The sequence below is a fragment of the Lathyrus oleraceus genome, chromosome 3, assembly GCF_024323335.1.
Source record: "Lathyrus oleraceus cultivar Zhongwan6 chromosome 3, CAAS_Psat_ZW6_1.0, whole genome shotgun sequence".
In the NCBI taxonomy this organism is placed as follows: domain Eukaryota; kingdom Viridiplantae; phylum Streptophyta; class Magnoliopsida; order Fabales; family Fabaceae; genus Lathyrus; species Lathyrus oleraceus.
This window is the reverse complement of record NC_066581.1, coordinates 516,140,103-516,165,888: the sequence shown is the minus strand read 5'-3', so window position 1 is coordinate 516,165,888 and position 25,786 is coordinate 516,140,103. Positions and strand designations below refer to the sequence as shown.

Genomic DNA, 25,786 nt, shown 5'->3' with positions numbered 1-25,786 from the left:
ACAGTCTCCAGTTTGACATTCAATAAATCCTGTATTAGCTAATCCTGCAGTAACTACTCAAGTGTGTCATGACATCAGTCAAGACATCAGAGTACAGTTAGATATTCTAACCTACAATGCAGTCACACATACACACCATGTCATGACATCAGTCAAGACATTAGAATCCAGCTAGTGTTTTACCATATAATGCAGCCAATTAAACACCTACAGTTATCCATTAAAAGACTCAAAATCTCACAAGGTTAATTGATCTACCACAAATGATATACAATTTAGAGTTTAGTCCTACATATCATACTAAGAATGCACACAAAAAATCAATCACATCATACCATAATTCTTTAATCAAGAGAACAAAAGAAAATACTCACAATTGTAACTCAAAAGCCACAGAAAAAAAACATGCATTTTTTTCATGTAAGAAAACAAACAAAAACAAAGAAACTGAATTAAATAAAACAAATTAAATGGTTCCCTCCCCCATACTTATTACATACATTGTCCTCAATGAAAGAACATAAATATAAAATAAGAGTGAGAGAAAGGAAAGAACACACCCGATGAGTCAAGACAGATAAATGATTTCATAAACATCCTTTCCCAAAGAGAGCTATTCTACAGTCTCTTCTTCCAAAGTCGGGCTCTCATGGAGTAGCTTTGGGTAGTGTCCATTGACCTTGAAATTTTTATTAGTGTCTTCTCCTTGTATTCTAGGATCAAAGAAGGATCTTCTATAAATAAAAATGTTGAATGGGCACGTGAAAGTGATCTCCTTTTTCATAACATCAAGAATTCAAGGATTACGAGATTTTCTCACTACTTTTGTTCCATATTTAAGTGAGATCCTATGCATACCTATGGATGGGATAATATCACGAGCGTCAGTCAAAGTCCATCCAATTCTCATCTCATGTTCCTGCTTAAGTTGAAGCTTTGATGAATAATATAAATCCTCAGGAAGTGGTTTAGGCTTTAAAGAAGGTGGTTGTTCAATGGACGGGATGTCAAGAGCTTCAGCTACATAAACAAATTCATTTGCATTATCACCCTGTAAGGCAACATCAATCTCAGCACAAATAACACAAAGGTTAGTGTTAGTACAATCATCACATGAGTAAATATCATCAAAACCAAAAAAAGTTGGAAAATCAGCTGAAAACAAATCAAAATAAGTTTCATTAACAACTTCAGAAAGCAACTCTATTTGAAAAACAGAATGCTCTTCCTCGTCAATCTTCTTATTTTTCAATACTCTTTGTGGGAAAAGGATTGGTGGTACATACTATTTTTTAGCCTTAACAGTAATAAAAGGTTCAGGTTTATTTTCAAATGTTGCACTAATAATTTTTTTATTTTTTCTGGGGCTGGTTCTGCAACTTTTTCGGTTCTCAAAGAAATTGCACTCACATTAGGGCCTTTTGGATTAACTACTATTTGGGCAGGTAGTTGGTTCGATCCTTGAGCTTGTTGCATGACATTCATTAAAGTGACAAGTTGTCCAATTTGTGTTTGCAAAGTATGAATACTAGAATTTGTTCGTTGTTGAAACTGAAGATTATTTACATCCATTTGCTTGACAAGATCCTAAAGGGAAGATCCGGAAGGTGTAAAGGTGGTTACTTGGGGAGGGTTCAGTGGTGGTGGTGGCAGGGGTAGCATCAATTGTTTCACTAAAGAGGTAAGTTCATCAATTTTAGTTTCTAGAGCTTTATTGGAAGAAGAAACATGAATCTCATTCACACCTTTTGCTTGGACCACATAATTATACCTTGTTGTGAACTAACTGCTTCAATCTCTCACAATATTTGACCGATGATTTCATGTCAACCTGTCTAATACCACATACTTCTTTTCTAATTGAAGAAGCTCTTGAAGTAGGGAAAATCTTTCTAGGAAGAGTTTCTTCATATTGTTCCAACTTGTAATAGAATTTGGCTCAAGATAATATAATCAATCTTTTGTAGCACCTTGTAGTGAGAATGGAAATGCTCTAAGCTTGACATGATTTTCGATAAATTCATTGAGGCCTCAAAGGTGTAAAACACACAACCTGAAATTCTTTTAGATGCCTATGTGGATCCTCACCTGTAAGACCATTAAACCTTGATAACAAGTGTATTAAACTAGATTTCAATTCGAAAGGTACAATAGCAACAGGATATTCAATACACAAAGCATTATAATTAACATCAGGGGCAACAAGTTCTCTCAAAATTTCTTTGGTCAGCCATGTTAAACTCAATAGAAAAGAAAAAAATCAACAAACAATGAGAAAACATATAACTAATTCAGCAATGCAGCAACAAATAGGAAAATATCGAGAATGTTCCTATTAAGCCAAAACAATTGAAATACGGAAAAACGATTAAAAGAAAAGAAAAAAATACAAAAACATGAAAATTAATCTAATAAAGTCAATTAAGAATTTTGAGAATTGTTTTAGAATATTCTGAAACTACCAAAACAGAAAAACAATCATAAAAAATAGAAAAATAAGGAATTTAAGATTTTTAGGATGGCGTCCACTATTTACATTCTAAATAGAGGCTTTAGATGCTTGATATTTTTCTAATGAATCGACAAAGAATCGGAATAATTTGAGATGATTTTCTTAAAAACAATTTTTTATGCTAAAACGTGAAAAGGTCATAACGGAAGAACGTTGCGGAAAAAATGCTGAAACATAACACCTATGACTATAATAATTGTTAAAATTTACAAGAGTCTCCGAAAATGGCGCCAATTTGATCCGATGTCGCACAGGGCTCAAAAACGAGTTTAAAAGTGTAGTAAAACGGAAGCGACACTCGAATGTCGTATCACAAGGACTCTTGAATGTTATAACTAAACGAATGAAAAGAAGAGGGTTTTTAAGATTCATAACTTAAATAGAAGATGATTAAAGGTAAAAGAAAAATCGATAAATAAGCTAATCTACTGTATCAATTTTCAACTTATCATCGATTCTTACAATTTCAATTCCCTAATGGATTTGATCCCATTCAATTACAATACTCACTAGCAAGCGCAATTGGTATTATATGATGTATGTTCATAATTTCCAAATTAAGCAAACGAATTTAAGCAGACGCGAATTAAGCAAATGCGACTTAATCAAACACGATAACGAAAAAGCTATGCTAACATGATTATAAGGATCATACAAATAATCAAATTTAACCAACTCTATCCTATAAGAAACAACCGAATTAAGCAAATGGAAATAAACGAATTACGCAAATGAGTTTATAGGAAGAATTGAAAAGAAATTGAAATTAAATTGAAATTAATAAAAACCTCAAAGTGGAATTCAAATACAACAGATCAACTCTTTGGGAATTAGCTCTCCATGGTATTCGTATGCCCTATTCTCTATTTCATGAATGTTGAATCTTTCAATCCTAAAACTACTAAATTGTTTAAATAGAGCAAGGGAATTCGGGACTAATAGCAACCGACCCGGAAAAAAAAGCGGTCCAAAAACTAAGTATTTCTTAAGTCTGGAACTAAAACTAATTATTCGACCCTTCTTCACTCCGAATCAACTTCTAACTTCAACATAAAACTTTAAACTTAACCCCTCAGTTTTCCAACACATATTAAAACATGTCAATCTGATTCTTGTAGTTCAAGTTGTGATCTGCATAGTGATAAGGTATCAAATAACTATTTATGCTGAAAATAAAGTACGAATATAAAATAAAGCCACAAATAAACTTAAATATAAAAATACACTAAAATAGTAAAATTAATAGAATAAACTATAGATTTTCCTAAGTACAATTGTAGAAGAATGTGCGTCAAAATGCACTGATCATCGAGGAATGATGATGTTACCTCTTTAGTCTGTTCTACCTTTTGGTAGATACCTAGTACTATGAAAGGTGATGTGAACAATGCTATTATTTAGTGGACAAAGCTTCTAACCAGATGTATTCTCCAAAGTCTCTCTTGGCATACTTCTTTGCTAATTTTTATCTTATATTCAAACCCTCCAACGACTCTTTCTTTACCTCTATAAAAGGAAGTTGAAGATTCGAAGGAAGGTATAATGCAATACAATATCTTGAGCATAACTCTGTGATTTATTTGTAACTGTTATTGCATAAGATCTTAAGACTTCTTATCTTTGTATATCTTAGAAGCCTTAAGAGGTTAAGAACATTTATGGTTATTGCACAACTACTATACTTTTGATTGTGTATCGGAGTATAATGGTTACCATTTCTACTAAACTATTTGTTTAAGGTAGAGGAAGTCTCTTACCTGCGTGTTTGAGCAAGGAAGTCTCTTGTTTGTGTACTTGAGCAAGGAATGTATTTATTGAGTAGAAGTCTCTTGCAAGGCTGCTTGAGCAGAAGTCTCTTTCTAGGTTGATTGAGCAAGTGAAGTCTTTTGCAAGTGTTCTTAAGAAAAGTATAATCTATTGATTATAGTGAAAAGTTATTGTTGAGGAAAGGGGGCTGGACTATTCTTAATTGAGGAGAGGAACTAGGATAATTTTTGTGTGTTTCTTTCTCTTACTTCTGGTCATTATTACATCTTTTGTTGTTACTAGTTTTGATATCAGACTCTGAAAGTTGTTCAAATTCTAAAGTTGATTAATTAGAAGCAAAACGAGTTTTTTGCATATACAATTCAACAACCCCCCCCCCCCCCCCCCCCTTCTTGTGTTTTTTCTCACCTTCAGTTAGCCTCAGAGCAAGGTTTGTACTAAACACTTAACTGTGGTACATAAAAGATCTTGAGAAAAATACTCTTTCAATTATGATTTAGAGTTCTGAAGTAACTAGCCCTGTTGAAGGTTCTCCTTGTGGGAATAACAACCATGATCAAAGTACATCTGGTAAAAAACAACTATACTGCTAGACCCCCAACATCCACTGGTGACTTTACTAAATTTGAATGGTGAAAGCACATGATGTACAATCATATCATTAGTTTGGATGATGATTTGTGGGATATCTTGGAAGATGGCATTGACTTTCAATTCAATGGTGCTGGAATGGTTCTAATTTTTGCCTTTAAAGTTTGCAATCCGTTCAAAGTAAGAAAGTTTATGGAAAACCTTATGACTCCACTTCTAACCAACTCACTTTATAATTTCTCCCTCATTAAGTTTAAAATCAAAGAATCATTGTAAATGAATCCCACGAGTTTCATTCCTTTTTGTATGACCTTTTTGACTCTGGGCATTTTTCCGATATCTTCTAGCATCAAGTCTATACAGTGGGGAGCACATGGAGCCTAAAATATTTTTTGCCTCAATACTTAAAGATGTTTACCGGACAAGACATAATTGCTTCCATTATCGATAACTAGCTGCACAACATTACTTTTAGCGATCTCTTCAACAGAGTTATCCAAAAGCTTAAACAACTTTTGTCCATTTTTCTTGTATGCATAAGCATTAACAGTTTTAACAAACATTGTTCCTGCCATATAATTGGCCAAAAAATTGATCAATGTTCTTCCCTTTGTATTAGTCCAACCATCAGACATTATGGAACAACCCTATTTTGCTTGTTCTTGCTTATTAGTACTCAACATCTCATGTGTAATTTCAACTCATCTTGAAGTAATGGAACTCTCAACTCATAATAGCTTGGAGGCTTCAAATGTGCACCATACATACTAGTTTCTTCAACCATCAATTTGAAACTTTTTGAATTTCCAACATTGAAAGCAATTCCATTCCGATAAAAGATACGAGCTATGTATTAGTAACACCTTACTCTTGCTTTCTTATCACAAGCATCATTCAAGCTTGTTTAATTTCCTTTTATTAAATTTTCCTTTTTATTTTCTATAGTAAATTACATCCAAGGGACCTTTTGTATTCTTCTTGATATCCGACATACTTCCCTCTTCTGCCGACCTTTTTCCATTTTGAATCCTAGATATGTCTAGCAGCCGTGATGCCTCATCATCATCTTCATGCACTTCACCTAACATATATTTCTTTGCGGGAAATTTATTATCTTCATTTCCTCAACGTCAGCGAGTGTTTGAGTGCAAGACTTCACATTTCCTTTTAATCCTAATTGATGTTGTTTAGCCCTAGAAATTCCTCCGATAGACGTTTCATTACAAAAATCACATGTAACCCTCCTCTTATTATTCAAGTCTTTCAAATGGTTAAATTTTCATCCTATATCCCCGGTTAGTTTATGTTGCTTAGAAGAAGAAGCAATTGATTGAGCATCGGATGATGATGTTGGAATAGAATTAGTATAAGGAGTTGGAGTTGTCATGGCTATTAGAAAAATAATAGAACAAGGGAAAAACATAGACATGGATAAATGATGAACAAAAGTAGAAAACATAGAATAGAGAGAAAAATATCTGAACAGTGAAGCAATTGAGGCAGAGGAACATAAATGATGAAGATGAAACAATGGATGATGAAGAGGAAGACGAATAATGTGCGAATGAGGAAAGGAGAAGAACATTTTGTGTTTTTGTGAACAAAGAAGAGGAATTGTGTTGTGCGGTACGAATAAAATGGAAAAAATTAGGGCTTTTTAAAACTTTTTAAAAGTAATGGGTAAAAACCTGCCGACCCGACTCGGTTTGAAGCCAGCCTTGAACCACACCTGCACTGCTTTGAACCCACGATCTTAAACGCTACAGTCGTTTTCCCCTTTTGTGTCGAACCGGTACAATAGGAGGCGGCCTTGCAAATTTTTTTCGCAGTCCACCACTATTCGTAACATATATAACAAATAATTTTGTAGCGCTTCCATACCCAATTTCCCCACTTCAAAATAAATATTATCACATTAGCTTTCTAAAGAAACTGACTGCACCTCAAATGGACTTACGAAACTTAAGTTACGTATGAAACAAGGCAGACAATCCCCTTTTATGTATACATGCGATTTTCTACGATTATCTGGTTCTTCCCCATTAAAACATACCCAAAACTCCCTTATTTGAGTTCCAACAATCCCAAAACACATAGCAACTCATAGTACTCAAATCATATGGTAATTAACATATCAAAACACCAAAATTAACATTATCACATCAATCCATTATGCTTTTTCATCAACACACAACATAAGCATATGAACAACAACGATATTTTCAATTTGATCATGACATATAATCATATGAAATTCATATTAACAACAACAACTAAGCACGATTAATATAACCAAAACGAAAACACGTCAATCTAATTGAGGAGATTTTGCACAAACCTTAGACAATTCAACCCCTCATCTATGGAGGAAGAGGAAAGAGGGGAAAAGGAAAAAGGATAAGAATTCGTCTTTATCCTACATACTTTAACACCCATAGTATGAATCATTCCTCCTCTTACCTTGAAATTACAGCAATGGTGAAGCTATTGCTATGGGGTTTCCTCTCTATTCCTTCCAAAAGCTCCTTCTAGGTTTCTCTTTATTCTAACTTTATTCCATCCAAAAACACATATTGACTCAAATATCTCTCAACTCCCCTATTTAAATAAAAAGATAATTTTATTTTATTAATTCTATTTATTCCCCTTATTTCTCACGAATCCCACCTCCCTCTTTAATTTTTATTATATTTATATTTTTCCTCCCCAAAACAAATTATCTCATTATTTCTATTACTTCTATTATTTAAAAACTCAAATGATTCTAATAATTTTACCAACGCTCCAATAATTCCGAAAAATACTAATTAAATCAAATAAATCACTTTAACACTCAAATAAAACAAAATAAAGCATTTTAATCTAGGGATGACAATGGGTAGGATTTGGGCAGGATACTATAGTACATGTTCCCATACTCGTAGTTTGAAAAAATCCTCATACCCGAGCGCATACCTGCATGGGCCCCAACATTTATACTCGTGCATGTACCCTATGAATATCTAAATACCCATACCCATACCTGTTTACCAACATTTCTAATAAAATATTATCGATCAAATATAATTTATCATGTCATTTTAAGTTTTTGACAATATTAAAAATAATTCAAGGATGTTATTCTTGAGTTAACAAATAAACAAACATTTATATTGAAATGCATACAAGTTTAATATATATTTATTCAATAAAATTGATAAACATACAAGTGTTTATAATAATAAATATATAAATATATATAGTGCTGGTATGGGGCGGGGTGGGTACTAAGGTACCTGTATCCGTGGCCATACCCGCATATTTTAATGGGTAATTACTTGTGTCCATGCCCGTACCAATTTTGTGGGGTTTTGCCCTACCCGTACCCATTTGCGAGTTTTTATCCTATCCGTTGTGAGTAGTTTTTGCAGGTATCCTATGGGAATGAGTTAAATTGTCATTCCTCTTTTAAACTCAATTAAAATAATTAAATAAAAATTAGGATATTACATAAGAACCCCACCCAAGATCACCTTGTATATCACTGACTTTTCTCATATCGCAACCATAAGTGACTCTCTGACTAAGCGCAACCACTTACTCGGGTTGATTTGAGAATATTCACTAAAGCACAATTGTGCATAAAACCTTTGGTGAATGCACATCGATTGGATTGCATTTTTGATATTGGTGATTGGGTCCTCTTGAGGCTACAATTGTATGGCAAACCACTGAGAGTGGAAAAATCCTACTCAAGTTGTGTAGAAGGTTCGTGAGACATTTTCAAGTAATGCGCTGCATAGGAGAGGTTTGTGACACCCTTTAAAGTAATGTGTATGAATTGAAACTACAATCATATGCAAAATCAACACCATTTTTCATATCTTCGTCGCTTTTAAGACACGTCACCAAAGGTACCACCATCCTTACATAATTCTGTGACGGGCATCACTGTACCCTTATAACCCTATAAGATTATGGGCTCTCGTAATCTTTTGGCTCCACTTGGATCTATTCAACAACTCTTGGTGTAGTGGAAAGGTTTAATCGAAGATTTTATACGAACATTGTTGGAAGACAAACTTAAGGAAAAGGTTAGAGTCAAAGCCGGAAGTGATGTTACAAGAAATCAAACCCTAGATGTCAACAAAGAGGAGTTAGGCAAGAAGGAATCAGGTTAAGAAATGTTTACCCCATATCCCTGCATTTATCCCCCTACCCCTACAAAATAAAAATTTAGACCAAAATACCCATGTATAAATACATGTATTTTCAAATTTTTCACTTTTTTCCTCATTTTATTCCATAGAGAGCAAGTGCGAGAAAAAATTGTCATTTCCATTTCTACACTAGAGAATCCAACTTGAAGACATCTGGTTCATTTGTTTTCAACATCAGATAATCTAAGAGTAAGTTACCCGGTTTGTTTTTTAAGGAAAATATACCCCGAATAACTTGGGCACTTGTATTTCAGTTCACAAATTTTTAACACAAGAGAACTAGGCATGAAGTTATCCGATTTTGAAAACTTTTTCGGAGAACTTATTTCTCAATTTTTTATTTGTATTTTTGACTTTTTTTCAGTGGCTCGTATTAGAGGTCGGGAGAGGAGCATTTATCGATGACATGGTGATGGACAAATCAAGAGAAATATCAGATAGGTGCACCTGAGCCTCATCCAATGCATCCAACATTCCCTGGAGGACCGCCCGATATGTCTCTTCTAGTGAGGTATCAGGACCACGTTGCTCTCCATTTGTGGTTCAACGAAGTAAGTTAATCTCTGTCATTTTATGTTGAGTCAACTTTAATATTAATTATTTATATTTTATAACATATATTATGAAATTTTTTTAGGAGACAGTTCCGAAGAAAGAATTGAAGACTGCTGCACATGGTAGCAAATTGATCGGATGGGTTTCACACAGTCTCTCACCGGTGATAGAGAGATGGTTGTATCATTCTAGTCTATCCTCTCTATAGAGACCCAGTTTGTCGAGGATATATTAGAATTTAGTATCAGCATTCACAGAGAGATGGCATCCAGAAACATCGCCCTTTAATATGTTGTTTGGTGAGATGACCATTACATTAGACGATGTTTCTTGTCTTCTTCATATACCGTGTAGGGGAGGTTTCTGTAACCGTACACATGGTTTCACTGGTTCTGATGCTATTACTATGGCTATTGATTTGTTGGGTGTTTCGTTGGAGGAGGAAGCTGAAGAGGTTTGTAGTTGTAGAGGTGCATATTCTAGGTTGGATTGGTTGGAGGTGATTTTTACACGTCGGCAAGATGAGAGTATATTTGACTGTGCAGCTAGAGCCTATATGGAGTTGTTGGTAGGATGTACCATTTTTTCCGACAAGACTTTTACTCTTGTAGAGGAAAAGTATTTATCACTATTTAGGGACATGCTTGGATGTGGTAGATATTGTTGGGGGCAACTTCACTTGTCACACTCTACAAATATCTAGGAGATGCTTCCTTTTATACTTGCAAGCAGCTTGGGGGATATGCCTTTTTGCTACAGGTACAAATGTTTTATTTTGAATTGTATTAACTTATTTATAATCATTTTAATTGATAATATTCATTTTGTGTAACAGTTTTGGATTCATGAGTATTTTCCAATTGTTGGCAAGAGAGGATTTTTTAAGATTGTTGTTATTGGTAGTCCATTTCCTAGGGAGATGAAATGGATGTACAAGCAAGCACACAGAAGGTTGATGAGCTCGGGTTTGTGTTGGATGGATTGACACCCGTTGATATCATTTGGCACCCTTTTGAGGATCATAGACATCATCGACCATTTGATGATATATGCTTGTATGGGGGTGGCTTGAAATGGTATGACACAAGTTCATAAAAACTCTTTTGAAATGAAGCTCTAACATTTCCCATGTGTACCTTAATATTTCCATTCATAGCCTCACAATATTTGCACATATCACCTAAACTGTTCTCCAACACCTGCTTTAGTTTCCAATGCGCAGACTTAACCCTAAAAAAGATAACTTAAATCAGTATACTTAATATTAAGATAGACAACATATGGCAAATTTCAAACACCTTACCTATTAGTCGTGGTGTTGCCTAAATGTGACACTTGGTTGATCCAAGCTCCAACAAATCTATGCATGCGAGGAGTCAACCATGTGTCTTTCACATAATCAAAAATGGTCTAAAATTCATACAAGTATGCCCAAGCTATTGCAACTGTTGATGGTACTCCACCTCACCATTAGCCCTTACAAGTTCATACCATAGTTTCTCTATCATCTCTCGCATATCATTCACAACATACTCCTTGCACTTTGCTTTCACATTTTTATTGATGTCAAATCGACAAAGCAAACTAACTGTCCTTGGAAATACTGTTTCAATTGCTTTCATCAAAGCAACGTCTCTATCAGTTAGAATCACTTGTGGCCATGACCCTTGCTTAGTAAACATTTGTTTCAACTTATCCAATACCCAATAAAAATTCCATGTTTGCTCAGATTCCATACAGGAAAATTCAACAACAAATATTAACTCAGTTGATGTCATACCAACTACTTTAAACAAAGGTTGTCTGTACTTATTTATCTTGTACGTAATGTCCATAACCAACACACTAGGAAATATATTCAACAACTTCACTGATTATGGATGGGCCCAAAAGAAATCTCTCACAACTTTTGACTCATCTTTTTTCCTACTCCAATAAACATAATCTGAATCCACTATCAACTTAAACAAATGTTGCATTTCCGTTCTAGGATCCCTTGTCTTTCTGCATCTTACTCTTACGTTTATATATTTGGGTGATCTGAGTCACATTCTTCGAATCTCGTTCTTGCAATGATAAGAACACGTGTCTTGGTGGAACATGATGTTTTGTCAAATCAATAATATGTTGTTGATCATCAGCATTAAGTCGGCCTACAAACGAATGATCTTCAAATCTACTCGATAAACCATGGTTGTGAAGTCCATATTTTACATCAATCTTCCAACCAAAACCATCTTTTGACGATGTTGACCTAATTTTGAATGGACAACCACATTTCTTGGTAGCACTTTGTGTTTCACTATCTCCTTCTTTGTATTTTCCGCCTCTATCATAACCAAATATAATATTGTCACTTCTTCCTCTCTTGCCAGTTTTGGTGTCTGAACAGGTTATTATAATAGTCACTTTATTCCTGATTCCAACCTTCATAATTTACCTAGTCGCCTCTTCTAATGTATCAAATTTTTCTGCGGTTGAAAACATCTCAATGGTATCTACAGATGTCTGGTTTTTAATTGCATATCATCAAAAGATATATCCATACCCGGTAAATATAAATATAACAAAAATTAATAAAAAAATTATTTAAAAAAATGAGTTCCAGAACACTTCAAGGCAAGATATCTGGTTTTAAAAAAATACAACATCGGAACACTTATGAAGAAGTTGTCCAGTTAATGAAAAAAAAGAATCGGAAAATACTTGTTGAAGTTATTCGGTTGAATATTACGAACCAGATGACTAAAAGACAAGTTATCCGATTTTGTGAACATAAAAACCGGAAAACATCACTTCAAATTTTCCAGTTTGATAAAAATACATATCGGATTTCATCACTCAATATTATTCGGTTAGCGTGGTAGGGATTCTCCAGTGTTGCTTTTGACTTACTTGAATGAATAGTAAAAGATAAAATAAAATTGATAAAGATAAATTTAAAATATTTCGAAAATCGTTGGATTAGGGAGATAAATATGATCAAGACTCGAAGGCCCAACCTAAAGCGGGAAGGGCAGACCCAAAAGAGAAATCAAGTGGTCCAAGTGGATAGATAATTTCCTCACACCTTAGTCTCTCTTCTAGAAGAATCCTATGATTCGAGAGATATTTTCTATTATTCATTTTTCCTGTTTATAGTACACGTATCACCTCTTGATAGACGAAATTCTAACAAACATGGCCTTTAAGATATCAGCAACAGAATGAGATATATGAGTCTTTGAAATCACTTTTCATCCTTCCCATAAGATAATAAGCCAACATTAATCTAATATATAAATAAATATAATTTTTCCAACCAAAATCAAAATAGGCCAGAATCAAGTATAATTGATACATCAGGAAAATGAGAATGGACCACAACATAGTACATTACCTATTACAAGTTTTGCACTATTTCAACAACTGAAGTATATGTCCCAGATATTCCCATTACTATAGCTACTACTATTATCATCACTATTGTCACAGTCTCAACCCCAAAATTCCTATAAGTGCCAGAAATCTTCAAGTAACACAAACAAGGAAGCAAAATAGAAGCAGTGACACTTAGAAATGCTCCAACCAATGACATAAGAGAACCAAAGAATGGAATACTCAATGCAACAATAACATTGGTAATGACAAGGACAGTGCTCACAAAGATGTTGGTCACTCTATTATTCTTGTATGTTGTTGGAAATAAATCTTTCAAAGCATTTGTAATTGGTGTTGCCATCAAAGCAAACTTTGCTATTGGATTCACCAAGGTTGTGTATATTGCAATTTTTGAACTTAATTTATTTAGTGGTAAGTTTAATGTTACTTGTGATTCAACATTTGAACCAAACATTAAGTAACCAATTATAGCCATTGATGCATAACCAGCTGTGGTTAATATAAAGCATACCATTAGGACCTGCAATATAAAAAAAAGGAACTTTATTAATGTAAAAAAGTACTTTCAACTTAATATATTAAAAAATTTGTTGATTTTCTTTTGGTGTATTTGTTATTTCCAATGCATCAAATAAAGTAAAATATTTTTGTACTATTCTATATGTTGGAATTAGTTCTATGATATTATCTTTAAATTAAAGTTTATTTTTTATGAAAAAATAAAGAAGACAACCAATCCCATGCATAAATAGTTTTTAATTAATCTTGACATTTTAAAAATATTTATTTATATTTGGTTTTAAATTGCAACAAATATTGCTGATGTGATAGTCTTTGTCGTCGTTGCAATCGCATCCGATTATAATTATAGTCGTGATTATGACTGTATTAAGAACCGTATTAGATGATTTTTCCCATATTTTTATATTAATTTTCATCAAAAAAAAATTTAAACAACGAACGGCAACATAAAATTGAAATGTCAACGTCGTTGCAACAACGACGACAGTCGCAATACCGAAATTTAAAACTATGTCTATACTATCAACTTTTGCATGAAGTAAAAATTATATTGAGATCACAAATCAAAACACATCTGAAAAATAAAGCAAAAGCACTTACATTTGAGAATTGATGTTTGTTCCTCATGGAATTGTATAGAGTAGGGAAAACTGGATGTGCACAATAGCAAAAAGCATACAAGCTAACAGCAGAAGGGATTCCATTCCAATTCACAATATCACCCTTTTGATGAAAACCAACTCCATCAAATGCTGCAGTCCATGATATTGACAAAATGATAATAGCAGAAGCAAAGACACCACTTGCAGATACATAAGAAAGCAAACTCAGATTATCCAACCAAACCGTCGGCAAAATAATTAGAGCAACCAATATCACAAAGAACTGCTTTGCGCCGATGGATAAACCAACCACTCGAAACTCTTCGATCGGTAATAAGTTACTCAAATTGTCGCCCTCGAGAATCAAGAACCCTATCGAAACCAAGTATAGTTCTGTATACATTGATACTGATACTATTAATCTTCCTGTTTTTCCAAATGCAACTTCACCAATATCAGGATATGTTCGAATATTCGGATTTTTTTCCATGCATCTTTTCATTAATAAACCCGAGTAAAACGCTACTGCCGCAATCGAAATTAAAAGTGATAAACTTAACCATCCTCCTGAGGCCAATGCATATGGAACTGATAGTATTCCAACACCTAGAAAATCAAAATCACACACACAAAATTATCAGAATATTTACTGTATCTCAGCATATGCAAAAAATCGTAATCGAAAATCAGAAAATAGTTAGAATGAGACCTGCAATTGCATTGAGTCCATTAATACATGTTCGGAGAAAAGATAATTCATTTTTGTTTGATAGATGAGAGGCTATAATTTTCTCTTCATGATCAATGGAATGTTCTAACTTGCATTCAGTTACTAAAGGCACGTTTAAGGATGAGTTGTTGTAATCTTTTTCTGACATATTGGAACACAAACAAGAAGGGTAAACTTGAAGATTTTCAAACAATAATTTGTGGTTTCAAAATCTCAAAGGTTTGGTGATATATAGATAGTCAAAAGTGATTCTGTAAATCATTTTTTATTAAAAATGGTAAATTTCTAATTTTAAAAATAAATTATTTTGATTGACATTATTTTTTATTATAAATTATATCCATACATAGCTTTATAAAATAATTCTATAAACATCTCACAAAACAGTTGGCTAGTCTTTCCAAATGGTTGATATATATAGGAAGAGAATATTTCCTAGTTTATTTTAGAATAGAATATATATATATATATATATATATATAATATATATATATATATATATATATATATATATATATATATATATATAATTAATTAATATTAAGATGTGTATATTTTTTATATAAATCATTTTTTGATGTGTTATTCATCACAGTTTAATTTAAATGTCTCTTAATTTCGGTTATTTTAACGGTATCCAGAGCTTACTAAGAGACTATTGTTTCTTTGTCGTACTTTGTCCGGTTGACTCACTGTCTTTCGATGAGTTTTTTTTTTGCAAACTCACTTTTCACAATTCTTCGGTAACCACACTGTCGCCGTTACTGTTCCATCAAAACTTCTGACGACATTTCGGAAAACCGACCCCACCATCCGACTCTCCGCCCTTCGGTCCGGCCGTCAGCCTTTTTGCCGTCTTCATCCACCTGCACATGCGCCCCGACGCGTAGCTCGTCTCCCTGCGCGTGGGCCTTAATCGTTGCCGCTACCCCACGTGTGTCAGCGCGTCTGGCGGGCTAACCGTTTTTTTATGTCCAAGCCATGGGAGACACTGATGATTCTGGTTTCAATGATTCGTTTATCAAAGTTCCTCTTATCCCATGTGAAATGATAACCGACTCATCCAACTACAACATATGGGATGGTGCTGTCAAGATGTGGTTTCTCGGCCAGGGATATAAAGATGACTTAACCACAAAAGTGGATGTTGTCCCCCCCCCCCCCCCAAACTTGCTAAATAGAAGAAAACCAATGCATCACTGTGCACTGTGATATGGTTTTCCATAGCACCTAATCTCCAAGCACGGTACCAAGCCTTTCCACTTGCTATGGGGTTTGGGAAAGAAAGTCTTCTCTAACGATGTTCATTGACTACATAATGTCATCCGCAAAATCAACACTCTAAAGGTGGAGAATATGGATATGCAAGCATATCTGAATAAGCTTGATGTCTTGAAAGCAAATTACGCCACCCCCATGCCTTACGCAAAAGGTGCAATAACTCATGTCGAACAACAGAGTAAATTGTTCATGGTCATGACACTTATCGGGCTACCATCAGAGCTTGGGTTCATTCCTAACCAGATTTTATGAGGTACTATTGTTCCTAACTATAATACAGGTAGTGAACAACTATTGCGCTTGGCTACACCACCTGCTTTTGGCCTGGTTTCCACTCCATCTATTGCAGCTCTGAAACCAGGTGACACTGCTGCCCTTGCATCTCTTGGAAATAATTAGAATCACTTTCGAGGAGGCTCATCCATCTCCAAACCTCGTCCCAAGTGTGACCATTGTAACTGGCTTGGGCATACTATTGATCGTTGCTGGAAGTTGCATGGCAGAACTCCATGCCAGGTAAATACAGCTCAAGTTGATCACCTAGACACTCTGTAGACTTTACCTTCTCTTCAGAACTCTACGCCAAGCTACAATGATTTTCTCATGTGGTTTCAGACTAATCAGAACTCTAGTTCCACAGATTCGGTTGCACACACTGATAATTCATTTGTTTTCTTCTCTCAATCATCACCTATTGGTCCTTGGGTCCTCGATTTTGGTGCGTCTGATCATGTTATCGACAATAACAATCTTTTCTCTTCCCTCTCTACCTCTGATTTCTTACCTAGTATAAATGCCGCAAATGGCTCTCAAACCTGATCTCAAGGGATTTGCATTGTTCAAAATCTATCACCTCTCTCTGTTACTTATGTCTTATACGTACCTAACTGTCCATTTGATTTACTGATAGCCAGTCATTTAACTCGGAACCTTAATTGTTTTATCACCTTTACTAACAGTAATGTTACCTTTCAGATTCGGACTTCGAAACAGAAGATTGGAATTGAATGTGAGTCGCAAGGCCTCTACTACATCATTATGTTATCTACCACATGCTCCACCACAAATTCTCCACTCACTATACATGCGCAGTTAGGTCATTCAGGTCTTCCCAAACTACAAAAGTTGGTGTCCCGTTTATCTAAATTATCCATTTTATATTATGAGTCTTGTCAGTTAGGGAAACATACTCGTGGTCGCTTTCCTGGTTGAATCAATAAACGGGTTGCTTCCCTTTTTACTTTAGTTGACTCTGATGTTTGGGGTCCCCCCCGGGTACTGAGTCTATTTTTTGAGTCTACGTATTTTGTAACCTTTATTGATGATTTTTCACGTTGCACATGGATATTTTTAATAAAGAACATATTTGAATTGTTTTATATTTTTGAACAATTTTATCGAGAAATAAGAACCCAATTTGGTTTGTCTATTCGTACCCTAAGAAGTGACAATGCACATGAATATTTATCCCAATAATTTCAAACTTTTATGTTATCCAATGTATTCTCCATCAAACATCTTACCCTCATACACCTCGATAAAACAAGATAGCCGAACGCAAAAGATTTCATCTCGTAGAAACCACTCGGATCTTACTTATCCATGGTAATGTTCTTCTCTAATTTTGGGAAGATGATGTGCTCACGGCATGTTACCTTATAAACCGAATTCCCTCATTTGTCCTGAATAATAAAATTCATCATTCAATCATGTTTCCACACTCCCCCATTCACCAAATTCCTCCTCAAATCTTCGAGTCAATATATTTTGTACATAATCTCTACCATGGGCTTGATAAACTATCAGCTTGATCACTCAAGTGTATCTTTCTTTGTTATCACCAATCCCAAAAGGGTTATCGTTTCTATTCACATACTCTACAATGATTCCTTGTATCAGCTGATGTTACCTTTTTTGAGCCTGCTCCATATTTCAAGTCCAGCCAAGTAACTTCGGAACCCCTTCAGGAAAGCACTCTCACACATCTTTGGGAAGTCCCATTTGTCATTATTCCCCATCATTCTAGGGAACCTGGTACATTAAATACCCCTTTGCAATATACTTGTTTGTCTTCTTTGTCTTTTGTTTCTATTTCTAAACTCCAGGTAAAGCATTATCTCACCCTGAGTGGAGGCAAGTAATGATTGATGAAATGTGTGCTCTTCAAAGTAGTGGTACTTGAGAACTAGTGCCTCTACCCCCTCATAAATCTTTAGTAAGTTGTCTTTGACTTTATATAATGAAGGTTGAACTATATGGTAATATCGATCGGTTTAAAGCTTGCTTAGTAGCCAAAGGATACACTCAGATTTTTGGGTTGGATTATAGTGATACCTTCTCGCCTGTAGCCAAGATGGCATATGTCCGACGTCTTTTAGTCATCGCAGTCATTCGACATTGGCCTCTTCATCAACTTGACATCAAAAATGTCTTTTTACATGATGGTCTTGAAGAGGAACTATATATGGAGCAACCACTTGGGTTTGTAGCTTAGGGGGAGTCATCGAATATGCTTTGTAGGCTACACATGTCTCTTTATGGTCTTAACAATCTCCGAGAGCTCAGTTTGACAGATTCAACATTGTAGTACAACAATTTGGTATGGTCCATAGTGAAGCTCGTCATTCTATTTTTTATCGTCACTCTGCCCAAAGGCGCAACTCTCTTATTGTGTATGTAGATGATATCGTCATAATTGGTAGTGATCAACAGGGAATACTCCAGGTAAAACAACATCTCCTGAATCAATTTTAGACAAAAGATCTTGGTAAACTCCGCTACTTATTGGGAATTGAGGTGACCCAATCTAAAGATGGTTTAGTGATTTTCCATCGGAAATATGCTATGGATATTTTGGAAGAAACATGATTGTTGAATGTTAAACCAATTGATACTCCTATGGATCCAAGTACCAAACTTATACCCAATCAGGGGGAGCCTCTATCTAACCCAGAAAGATATAGGAGATTAGTTGGAAAATTGAATTATCTCATAGTCACTCGTCCGGAAATTACTTTTGCAGTTAGTGTGGTAAGTCAGTTCTTAAATTTCCCTTATCAGGAACACATGGAACCTGTTATCCAAATTTTGAGATACATAAAATGTGCTTCAGAAAAAGGTATTGTATATGAAGATAAAGGACATGGTCAGATAGTTGGATACTCCGGTTAATTAGACATAATCAACCATTGATATACGATCCACTTCTGAATATTGTGTACTGGTTGGAGGAAACCTTATATCTTGGAAAAGTAAGAAAAAAAATGTAGTTGCAAGATCAAGCGGCGAGGTAGAGTATAAGGTCATGACAATGGCAACATGTGAACTTATTTGGTTAAAATAGTTGCTCAAGGAACTTCAAATTGAAGAAGCAAGACCAATAACATGTATTTGTGATAATCAAGTTGCATTGCACATTGTTTCAAATGTAGTTTTCCATGAGAGGACCAAACATATTGAGATAGACTATCATTTGGTCAGAGAGAAGATCGAGTCAGGTGACATCGTCACAAGCTTTGTCAACTCTAATGATCAATTGGCAGATGTGGTTACAAAATTCCAGCGAAGTCCCAGAACCAACAATATATATAACAAGCTTTGTGCATTTGACTTATATGCTCAAGTTTGAGGGAGAATATTGATATTTTCATGTGTGTATATATAGGAAGAGAATATTCCCTAGTATATTTTAGAATAGAGTAGGATATATATATATATATATATATATATATATATATATATATATATATATATATATATAATATATATATATATATATATATATATATATATATATATATATATAGATATATATATATATATATATATATATATATATATATATATATATATATATATATATATATATATATATATATATATATATATATATATATATATATATATATAATTAATACCACAATCTATATTTTTTCCTATATAAATCATCTTCCGATGTACTATTCAACACGCGATTTAATCTAAATGTCTCTTAGTCTCATATTTCAACACAAATCAATAACTCTAAAAATCAAAATAAACCCTAAAATCATAAAAAACTAGTTTTTTAACCCACTTTATTTCATTTTTTTTTTGTTAAATAATCTATTGATTGGAATTCACCTTTTAAAGGTGAATAAGTGAGATATCGCGGTGTATCTCGTATCCCTACAGAATTATCAACCGAGATGTTTCACTTTTTTTTATATAAATGAGATTTAGTAATTATTTGAAAATACAAAACATCTTTTTCTTTATTTTTCAACTCACTTTTTTTATATAAATATATATGAATGTACACAAATATAAACTATATGAAATTGTAGGAAACAATGTTGTGTATAGGCACCATATAAACATGGGTATGTACAAAGTACTTTGGAGAATAAGTGGTGAATAGAAAAAGATGGGGTCATATTGGAATTAATAAAAGTGACACCAAGTAAAGATATTTGGTAAAAAGTAATCTAAAATCCGTGTATGATTGAGAATGAGCTGTAAAGAAAAAAAGGAACATATAATGAATAGCCATGATGAAATAATAATATTATATATATAGGAAAGTCAGAAACAATTAAAAGACAGTTATGCTTAACAATTTACTATTTTAGTCGTGTATCATGTTTATATAGTAAATTATCCAAAACAGTTGTCTATACGAAGACACGTTCCAAGAGAGTAGTGCTCGAGTGGTTAAGAGGAATGAAAAATTCTACAAATTGGGGTTTAAGGAGGATTTAAGGAATCACTAGTTGAGGAATCAATAGTTGAGGAAAAAAGTTTCTCTTTTAACATGATTACTTGAAGCGCAAAAGCAATTATTATTATTAAAATCTATTAGTCGATCACTCAGGTAAGTTTCAAATTCAATATCAAATTAACATTTTTGGTGTAACACTATGGCTTATATTCGTTAAAAATGTATATGCCAAGTCTCAATTATATTTGACATATACACTTATGTTATGATGAAAGTCGCAACAACATGGACCAATAATTTGTTTTAGTATCAAAGTGGTCAAACCATCATAGACCTAATCATCCATTTGAAATTATGGGAATGCATTACTTGTGAATTTTCCACTAATTCTTCAAATGTTCTAATAAATCCACATAAATAACCACTAAAATCATGCACCAAATATCATAACAACTTATTGATATTGTAAATTATGTTATTTATAATGAAGTTCGTAGGAGGCCAAATGATACACTTTGGGTTACAATTCTGCCATCGCCTTCATTAAATGAATCTAATGGAACAAAGATAAAATAGACATTCCTTAATTTTTAGCCTAGCATTTTTGCCATGACTAACTCTGATGGGAAATTATTGGTGAATGATATGCTTAACTCGACTAGAAGGACATCTGAAGTTGTGGGATGAATTAGTATGCCTTAAATTTGGCTTTACGAAAACATGGTGTAGGTGAACAACACATCATCAAATGGACACATTCCTAGTTGGATAACCAATAGAGAAAATGTATTGGTTTTATGAGACAACAACGACGAGGTTATTACCCGTCTAGATCGACTAAATCAACAACATATTTATGCGTCTAGTCACCATCTAGATCAAATAATATAACAACACGCCTTTAGAGACTCAATGTACTAGTTTCATCCATGGCAGATTCAATTTGACAAAGACTAACTAATGATTATATTGGTGAACATGTATGGATTACAAATCCACTTTACCAAAATAATTCACCAATGGTATTGGGATTTCTTATGACATACAATGTTGAAATGGTCCAAAAGCATATGTGAGGGAAAACTTCACTTAAATTTCAACATAAATAAGTTCAAGACCTCTTTAAAAAAAACGTGTGATGCCTTCCGTCTGCACGCAGGACTTGCCTCATCAGCCTTGCGCTTAGTGCTTGATAAAGACACTTGTTTTACTTGTACATTTATCGAAAATGGGTGAAAAGGGGCTGAAAAACAATCGAGTAATGCACAAAGACCATTTTCCTACAAGCAGGGCTTGCTAGGTCAGGTTCATGGATGCTCTAGGAGAGCACAAACAAGAGAAGACTTCAAGACTAAGTAACTTTATCGTTAAGGAAGATTTTATGTGCTATTAAAAAATTGGAGGTTTTCCTAGAGAGCTAAAGAGGCTAAGGCTATTTGTAGGTTGAGCAGACATTGTTAAATAAGGAAGAAAGTCGGTGCATTAGGAAAAGATATGTGGTGTACCTAACAAGCCTATAAATAAGGGTGGCTGGTTCAGTTCAAAGGGAGTTGTTGGTGGATTCAAGGTAATACAAAAAACTAGTATGTTCACTTTGAATCTCAACAGGAGGAAGATTAAAGGAGAAAATGTTGCTTCAGGGATCGTTGCAGATGGTGTTGGCGTTCCACCTCTTTTTTCTAGGGTTTAACATTAAAGCTACGATAAGTAAGCGTATCTTGATATTTATTGTTGGGGTTATGTGTAAATAGTTTAATAATAATGTATTAATTACGTTCATGGTATTTTATGTATAATTATACTTAAGTTTTAATAATGGTGATTCTTCGTTCTTAATGCTTGTTTTAGATTAGGCACCTAAAACATGTTCTCATGGTATAACTTGACATACGAGAGGTGATGGTCGTTACTAGATACATGTCTTCATATATTAGTTGTTAATGCATAGAGATAGGGTTAGGTTTAATATCAGCAGGATATTGATAATTAAGATCAATATCTTTATTCGTTGTTGGAACTTAATGTTATTGTATTTAATACAATGAGAGATCGTCTATTATGAAATACAAATGATATCATGTCATTGACGTCATAGATGAGTTTTGATGAGAGCAACATGTGGGTGTATTAATAATTGAGTAGAATAACATGTTATTGATCAATAGTTGTACATGAGGATAATGATAACAAAATTTAACCATAACTAATACCGAAATTTCAGTTTATTTTCGATCATTTAATTTTTTGCAATCAAACAAATATAAAAAAAAAATCCTTGCTTAGAATCATAAGAAATATTGAACCATCTTTAAAAAAAAATATTGCAGCTGCAACATATGTCCAAAAAATGTGCCAAGACTCTTAATTCAAAGCCATACTAAGAGCTTCAATGTGAAATTTAGAATGCTTGAATCAAAAGAAAAACAATGGGTCTATGATAAAACTCATCCTCAAAAGACCCATACAAAGGGAAAGATCCATAAGAATAAAAACACTTCCTTCAATGTGTGGACATGAAGTTTCAGAGGAGAAGAAAGTAGAGCTAGTAGTAGAAGAATATAACCCACACATTTTCTATCTATATTAATTGGGGACCAGAGTATATATATATTTATCATCATAAACCAATGCTTTTAAACAAATCAAAGATAATAATCATATATTAATTACTACAACAACAACAATTACCTTATGCAAAACAGAAAAACCAAGGTTAGTAATGTTACCTGATAAAGCATTGAGGCCATTGAAACATGTTTTAAGAAAAGATGTCGTGACAATATTGTTGTCGTGACCGCTACCAGGAATTTGTCTTTCTTCATGTTCTGCTACCAAAGGAATATTCAGAGTTGCATCTTCATCACACTGCTGCCACTTATCACCTTCCATTGATATTTTCAAGATAGATAGCTTGCCTAAGCTAAGAACAATGTTTATCTCTTCTTTTCAGATATTATAATAATAATAATAGTAATCTTTGCGCACTTCTTCTTGCTTATGTTTCATTATATAATTGGTTTTCTTTTTATACTACCACTGTCCAAACTTGAATGTCATTGTTGACCAGATCACACAAGTTAAAAAAATATATATGTCTTAATAAAAGAAAGAAATAATATTGTTGTCAAGTTACTTTTATTGCCAATTTATATTTATGAAATTGACTAATTAGCAAATCTTGACGGTTTTTATTGATACAATAAAGAAATTGTTGATTAAATAATAGGTAGAGCTGCATTATTGATATCAACACATGGCGACAAACTTCAAGATAAAAAAAGAAGCCTTTTTTTCAGGTAAAGCAAGTTCAAACGTTTCTTTTTATATAATAAAATTCAAATGTTCAAATATTAAACCCTTTTTTTCTGTTTTTCTTAAAATGATATATATATATATATATATAGATATATATATAATATATATAATATATATATATATAATATATATATATATATATCTATATATATATATATATATATATATATAGATATATATATATATATATATATATAGATATATATATATAATATATATAATAATATATATATATATATATATATATATAGATATATATATATATATATATATATATATATATATATTATACAACTAATTTTTTTTAAAAATAAATTCAAATATAAATTTGATTTAAATAATTTTTTGGTAAAATTTTATTTTAGACATTTCATCTTTTGTAATAAATATTTTTGATACTAAAAGTTTAAAATATCACTTATATTTAAAGTTACTTTGAATAACCTTTAATAAGAATTATTTTTGAGATTCTTTATTTTGATTTTTTTTATTGACTATGTTTTAATATTTGATAATGTTTACTGGATTTTAAAATTAATCTTTCAAATGATAAAGTATGTGTTAAAAATAACTTTCTGTTTTGAATTCTTTTCATAAAAAGTATTTTTAAATATCAAAGAAAAAAAATAATTTTAAAGATATATTGCTTTGAAATTTTGACTATGTGTTAAAAGTAATTTTCTATTAAACACATTGGAGTAATTCGTGGTATGTGCTAGTTGAACTAATAAATGAAAGTTTTTATGGTTTAATCCTTATACACATAAATTCATACCTTATATACAAAAAATAGAATTTGAATCTTTCTTATATATTTTTGGAATTATTTGTGAAAATATGTTGGACGTGAATTCTATAGAAGATCAGTGGCATATAATTATGGTGCGGAGAGGTTGGAATCAAAGTTGGAATTAGAAGTGAAAAAATGGAAATAAACCGTTATTCTTCATCAATATTTTTGTCACAAATTCTATCATGTATTGAATATTTTTGTGAGAGAATATTCCCTCTTTAATATTTATTTTATATAAAATAAAATAAATGTAAATGTCTGTAATGTCATTGTAGCTTAAATTTACATAAAATAATATATATATATATATATAGATATATATATATATATATATATATATATATATATTATATATATATATCAATTCTTTATTGTTAATATGAATAAATAGAACAGTCATATAAGTAGTCTATTTTTTAAGAAAACCAAATGACAATGTATATTTTTATTTCATTTAATATGTTTGATTGATTCAATCCTATGAACTATTGAGATTTCATGTAACTCGAAAAGACTTACATTTGGTGTCAATGGATTCTCTCTCTCTCTCTCTCTCCTCCTCTCTCTCTCTCTCTATATATATATATATATATATTATATATATATATATATATATATATATATATATATATATAGACGAGTGCTTTGAGCACTGGTTAAGAGATTAAAAAGGTAAGTTGAGCATTATTTAATAGATTAAAAAATATATTTTTTCTAAAAATATGTGTGTATTCAATGCACCGAAAACATAAATAATCAACTTTTAAAAAAATATTGTGTGTATTTAATACATTAAACATAAGATTAAGTCTTTATTAGTAATTCTTAAAACCCATAAA

At 32.7% G+C, this 25,786-nt stretch overlaps 3 protein-coding genes across 4 annotated transcripts; 1 reads left to right on the top strand and 2 right to left on the bottom strand.

Annotated features, from left to right (window-relative positions):
* Positions 1-9,563: 9,563 nt before the first annotated feature.
* LOC127131916 (uncharacterized) lies at positions 9,564-10,609 on the top strand. Its single transcript, XM_051060798.1, has 5 exons — positions 9,564-9,620; positions 9,707-9,801; positions 9,979-10,192; positions 10,282-10,383; positions 10,460-10,609. Exons 1-5 carry the CDS (start codon positions 9,564-9,566, stop codon positions 10,607-10,609), a joined length of 618 nt encoding a protein of 205 aa, XP_050916755.1.
* Positions 10,610-11,610: 1,001 nt separating this feature from the next.
* On the bottom strand, positions 11,611-12,057 carry LOC127131915 (uncharacterized). The gene has a single exon (XM_051060797.1). It carries the CDS (start codon positions 12,055-12,057, stop codon positions 11,611-11,613), a length of 447 nt encoding a protein of 148 aa, XP_050916754.1.
* An 820-nt stretch (positions 12,058-12,877) lies between these two features.
* LOC127128553 (amino acid transporter AVT1I) lies at positions 12,878-23,925 on the bottom strand. 2 transcript variants are annotated; one of them, XM_051057899.1, is made up of 3 exons: positions 23,566-23,925; positions 14,128-14,735; positions 12,878-13,525 (listed from the first exon to the last, which is right to left on the bottom strand). In XM_051057899.1, exons 1-3 carry the CDS (start codon positions 23,726-23,728, stop codon positions 13,007-13,009), a joined length of 1,290 nt encoding a protein of 429 aa, XP_050913856.1. In that variant the 5' UTR covers positions 23,729-23,925; the 3' UTR covers positions 12,878-13,006. The 2 variants fall into 2 exon arrangements, with proteins under 2 accessions (XP_050913856.1, XP_050913855.1); XM_051057898.1 differs by lacking the exon at positions 23,566-23,925 and adding an exon at positions 14,839-15,065.
* Between the last annotated feature and the right edge of the window lie 1,861 nt (positions 23,926-25,786).